General features: G+C 39.7%; 1 protein-coding gene across 1 annotated transcript in view; it reads right to left on the reverse strand.

The window, feature by feature from the left end:
• DEPDC5 (DEP domain containing 5) overlaps positions 1 to 5,116 on the reverse strand; it is a 56,710-nt gene extending 51,594 nt beyond the window's left edge. Inside the window, exons 1-5 of the mRNA XM_024197977.2 lie at positions 5,036 to 5,116; positions 4,349 to 4,395; positions 3,880 to 3,965; positions 3,211 to 3,294; positions 2,425 to 2,474 (exon numbers count right to left, since the gene is read on the reverse strand). Of these exons, the coding sequence (XP_024053745.1) occupies positions 2,425 to 2,474; positions 3,211 to 3,294; positions 3,880 to 3,965; positions 4,349 to 4,395; positions 5,036 to 5,112 (344 nt within the window). The 5' untranslated portion in view covers positions 5,113 to 5,116. The remainder of the gene's footprint in view (positions 1 to 2,424; positions 2,475 to 3,210; positions 3,295 to 3,879; positions 3,966 to 4,348; positions 4,396 to 5,035) is intronic.
• Positions 5,117 to 6,000: the final 884 nt, after the last annotated feature.

Here is a 6,000-nt window from a genome sequence, read left to right on the forward strand (position 1 = left end):
ACTTAAATGTGGAGCTTTAAGGTCTTTTGCATACTGCTCAGAATTCCTGCCACAGGTTTATTTTTTATTTATTTATTATCAGGTGCAATTCATTCCTTTTAGTTCCAGATCAGAAATGAGCAGCCTGCTCTACACCCATGAAGTGACCAAACAAAGAATTATGCCACTGAATCAGTGTCAGAACACAGGGACACAATGGAAATTCCAGGGTAGTATAAACCACAGTGTAACCATGGGAAATAGGCTTTATGGCTCTCTTGGAACAGAAAGCGCTCAAGATCATTTCAGCCACAGTAAACAGCTGATTACATTCAATTATTCCTGTAATGAGGCCCAGTGTTTCTCAGACGAACAGGTCATGTTTCATTTGGTACACTTCCCTCTGCCACATCAGTCATTGACTTAAGAGGGATCACTACCAACAGAATTCTCAAGGCCAGCCTAGTGCTTAGTGTTCTGCACTAGCATGATCACTCCTTTGACCAGCACCAATAGAGATATCTATAAAACAGCATATAGCAGAGAAAGCCTACACCCACACCTCTGGGTGATATAAGAGCAGCTGTGACAGTCTCTAGAGGAAGCATCATCCTCATTGCTGGAAACAGTATGGGCACAACACATGAAGTAAAGGAGGTTAGTGATCAAACAGCTCCAGAAGACTGGAAGAAAGTTAATGCTGTGCCAATATTTAAAAAGGGTATATGGGATGACTTGGGTAGTAATAGGCTTGTCAGTCTGACATTGATCCTGGGCAAAATAATGGAATGAATGATACAGGACTCAATTAATAAAGAATTAAAGGAGGGTAATATAATTAATGCCAATTCTATTTCCCATAAACTCATGTGATCTCAGCAAACTAATTTGATATCTTTTTTGATGAGATTAGAAATTTGGTTGATAAAGAGAATAATGTGGATTAGTATATTTGAACTTCTGAAAGGCATTTGATGTGGTACTGCACAATATTTTCATTAAGAAACTAAATGATACAAGTGTAACATGGCACGTATTAAATGGATTAGAAATTAGATGACAGATCTCAAAATGTAATTGTAAATGGGGGACACAGAGAGGATACGGTTCCAGTGGGGTCCTGCAGGGATTGGTTCTATATGATTTAACATTTTTATCAGTGACCTGGAAGAAAACATAAAATTATCATTGAAAGTTTGCAGATGGTGCAAAGAATGGGGGATGGTAAACAATGAAGAGAACAGGTCATGGATACAGAACAATCTGGATCGTTTGATAAGCTGGGCGCAAACAAACAAAGAATGTAAACCATACTTACCAGATGGGGAACTTTATCCTGGGAAGCAGTGATACTGAAAAGCACTTGGGGGTCATAGCTGATAATATCAGCTGAATATGAGCTCCCATTGTGATGTTGTGGCCTACAGGGCTAGTGGGATGCTTGGAAACTGTGCAGCCTTGAGTAGGAGTAGAGTAAATTATGTCTGTATTTGGCACTGGTGAAACTGCTGCTGGAATACTGTATCCAGTCCTGGTGTCCACAATTCAAGAAGGATGTTGATAAATTGGAGAGGATTCAAAGAACAGCCATGGGAATGAATAAAGGGTTGGAATTGGAGAATATGCCTTAGAGTGAAAGATCCCAGGAGCTCAATCCATTTAGCTTAACAAAGAAGAGGGTAAGGGGTCACTTGATCACAGTTTTTAAAGTACCTAACAGGGGAGAACAGAAATTTGATAATAGAGGGATCTTCAACCTCCCGAACAATGTTATAACAAGAATCTATAGCTGAAAGCTGAAGCTAGACAAATTCAGACTAGAAATAAGGCTCAAATTTTTTAACAATGAGGATAATTAACCTCTGGAACAACTTGCCCAGGGTTGTGGTAGATTATCCATCACTGGTAATTTTTAAATCAAGATTGGATGTTTTCCTAAAAGATATGATCTAGTTCAAATAGGAATTAATTGAGGGGAAGTCCCATGGTCTGTGTTAATCAGAAAGCCAGTCTAAATGATCACAATGGTCTCTTCCGGCTTTATAATCCACAAATCTATTAAATAGGTAAACTGGGGAGAAAAAGGATACTTAGAGCATTGAAATGGGAAGAGGGAATATACTAGGGAATAAGATATTCCAGAGATTTGAGTCCAGAAAATATACCTATCCTTTGTTTGTTCTCATATTGGATGTGCTGAGCTCACTGATTTAATGGCATAGGCAACAACAGATAAGTTTTCTGTACCTGGGCAGGATGGCTAAAAGCAGCAGCTTTCTGCCTTGACATTTTAATTAAATGATGGCTAGAAGAGTTAAAAAAAACATGGTATACAAACGCCCAAAGCATTTCTCCTTTCAGTTACTTGTGCAGCCAAATATCTCTACATATAAGCACTTCTCTACATCTACTCATAAGAATAAATCAGGACAATTCAGCACTCACCGGATACCTGCAAATTCTACTTTTTGGGTGACATAGGCACATGTGCTGACCTAAGACAGAAGAGTTATAGATGATGGAAAAAGCAATAACTCTCAAAGCAACTAGAATGATTCACAGGAAACAGTTGTTAGAACCCTGAGACCCTGATCACCCTCCCTAAAGTCCACTTTAAAAGCTGGAAGCCACTTAGCACATTTACCATTAACATCTCAACCTAGAGAGTATTCTGCTAGGGCTTGTTTGGTAAATGGACATAGTTTAATATAGCAGAGAGCACCTGAGCAAGAGAAACAGCTATCATTTATCTGGTATACTGTTCATCTGATTGGACACTGGCTGCACTCCAGAATACAGAAATGTGGGAATCCTCAGCTGTTGTCTAACAAGTGGCAATCTCATGAACAGTTAATTCTAGCACATTTTTGGCTGACATTCACTTGGACCCAACCTCTCTCAAATACTCTTTGTTCAGTCAAAAGAATTTAGAATATGATGAACAGCCATTAACACTGTTGGCTACCAGTGATCCATGGGAATGAACACTATTTTCCAGAAAAAAGTTGTGAAGCAACTTAATTAAATACTGTAATATTGTTACATACAGTTCTCACTCAAGTCCCACTCACTAGTGCACAGAAAGGAATGAGGCAAATTTCTCCAAAGCAATTGCCCTTGAGCTTTTCCTCAGTGCTCTATAGCTCTGCATGATAGCCATGTTCATGCCTCATGAACAGTGAGAAAAGGCAGTGTCCCCTCCATCCCACACATTACAATCATAGGCCTTACCAAGCTTTTTTTCAGTCGCCACATATCCCCACGCCCAATGTACTGATCCTTAAAGGTCAGCTCCACCAGGTCAAGAGTCACATCCTTAAAAAGGAATCAGTACATAGATTTCAGTGTGTGTTCCCAATACAACACTCTCTTATATGACCTCATGTTACATGAAAGGCCCTTTCAAAGCAAGTAAATGCTCTTAAGAGGGAAGGTCTAACAGTACAAATACTGAAAAAGCTCATATGGCTGGAATGCAGGGACAATTGTGAGTGGCAGGCTGGCATATTCTGGGGATTAGTGAAGTTCAAAGTAAAGGTCTAAGCACACTCACCACCCCCAGCGCTGATCTGAAGCACAAGAGAAAATACCATTTAAAAAAAAAAGGGGGGGGGGTAATTCTAACTCTAAGGCAAACAAGATATCTGAAGGACTCCCATTTGTGCTAAATTAGGGGTAGTCAATAGGCAGACCGTGAGCCAAATCCAGACCACCAGATGCCTTTGAACAGACCCCAAAATCTTTTTATTTACTTATCATTATTGTTATTATTTTTATTATTTTCTCTGGAGTCTGGACCTTGACAAAGAAATATGCACCTTGACACAAAAAATGGACTGCCCCTGTGCTAATGCTGAGGCAGATGGAAATATTGTTATTCACGGTTTTAACATTACATACCTTTGGGTCGACAACATTTACATGGACATCCTGGTATGGTCTCAGTCGGAATACCTGAGCTACAGTCTGATCCACACTTATAGTTTCTGCCATAAGGAAGAGAAAAATGGGAGCATACTTATTCCCATTTAATCCATCTCTTGCTACAGCCCCAATGAGAGAACAGGCCCTGCTTATGGACATACAAAGCAAGCCATTATTTTGACAATACATTTTAGATCTAGGTATCCCCGTTCCACTTGAACAGTGTGAATGGAAACTGCATTGTCCTGTCTTCCAAGCAGTTTGCTGCAGCTAGCAGGCATGCAGCCCCCAATTGATCCACGAGAAAAGCAGAGATTTGACAAGTTACAATAAGGAGAGTCATTTAAAAAAAAAAAAAAAAAAAAACCCTAGAAATTGTGGTTAATTTCATTGTGATTTCCTCTGTTAAGCCTTATAGTCACACTACAAGAGTCTGGAGTCTCACCTTTTTGCAAATCTTCCTTAAGTGACTTCACTTGCAGGAGCAGAGGGCTGGAACACAAGAGAGAGAAGGTGAACAACGACATGGAGAATCCAGCCACCTATCCTGCTGTCACCATGGAGGGTTTGAATTCCTTCATCACAATAAAGGCACCTAGTTATACTGCATAGGGGATAAGCTAGAGCATTAACAATACTCACCTAGCAGAAAAGGTACTCAGAACCCAACAATTTCTAAGAGAACAAGTTAAAACATCTCTTTCCCTTGATCTGATCAACATTACCGTTCTTTACCCTAAAAGAGCTAAATTATTATTATACAAACCTATACCTCAGGACCCATGGGATTAAAGAACCATCGCTATGTAACAGCAAGAAAGAAAATAAAGGCCTGAGGAACTACTTCAAGAACAGCTGCTACTCATCCCAAGTATGGCCAGCAAAGCCTCTAATGCCACATAACATGGAACATGTCAGAGTACATAAGAAGGCCATTTGATAAAGTCACCCCTTTATTTCCTTTCAAACAGAAAGATACAGCTCTATGCTGCAGCAAAATATCTGTATGGCATACCCAGTGGTCCCTCAGTGTCTACTCACTCTTCAAGTTGTTACACACTAAAGGAATGGAGAGATTAGTATTTTAGGTGCTCCAGCTACACTTGGTGATATTAGCAGAAAGACAATTCACCTGTACTCATCATTAGGGTGTGCAATCTCAACAACATCTCCCAGCTTGATGTGAAGAAACACTTTGGGGTTCATCATTAATTCGTCATCTGGAAGACAAAGATAGCAATTCAGTGAGACAGCCTGCAATCAACAGATAAAAATGAAAACACAGGAATTTATGCACTGTAATATGCTGCACATCCATCTGTTAATTTACCACTTAGTACATCCTTCACACAGTAACTACTCTGACCAGACTGAAGAGGCAGGATCATTCTGGGGGAAAAAGACCCTTCCGCTGTTCCAAGTCATAGGATTGTCATACAATATTTGTTTGCAAGAGGAACCAGTCTCGGCTTAATACCCAAAATCTCCACACTTCTTTTGTTTTTCTCAGTTTTAAAACATTGGTGGGGATACAGTGAATTATAAAGGAATATTAACAGAACTTAATTAATATGCTGTGATTGTGATTCCAAAGTGACAGTGGGTAAATAAAACAAAGAGGCTGGGAAACTGAGCATCTAAGTCTCCAGAAAGTACATTTATGAAATGCTGTTTTTGAATCCTATGTAACTTTTGTAACTACATGACCATGACTTTTATCAAGGCAGCAGTGAGAGCTGTATGATCAGATTTTTCTCAGGAACACATCAATAACTCTTCTTGACTGACCACTAGGAAACATTCCGGACAAATGAAAGGCTCCATTCGCACACAACCTCAACAAGAATAAAGTGGAAAACCCTGCACAGAGCTCCTAGATCCTGCCAGTGGGACCCACAAACTCGGAGTCCACACATATCCATGTGCAGCAATACTACTGGGCCACTACAGCCTCTCCCAAATCTGTGGCTAAGCAAGAAGCAATAGGGATAGCAAAAAAGGAGGACAAAATGACAAAAGAAAAGCAGAAAAGGTGTCAAAGATATTTTAATGTCACAGAAGCTAACATTTTTACTGTAATCTGGCACTTGTGGATTT

Source organism: Terrapene carolina, unplaced genomic scaffold (genome assembly GCF_002925995.2).
Source record: "Terrapene carolina triunguis isolate 2854851 unplaced genomic scaffold, T_m_triunguis-2.0 Scaffold790, whole genome shotgun sequence".
Classification (NCBI taxonomy): domain Eukaryota; kingdom Metazoa; phylum Chordata; order Testudines; family Emydidae; genus Terrapene; species Terrapene triunguis.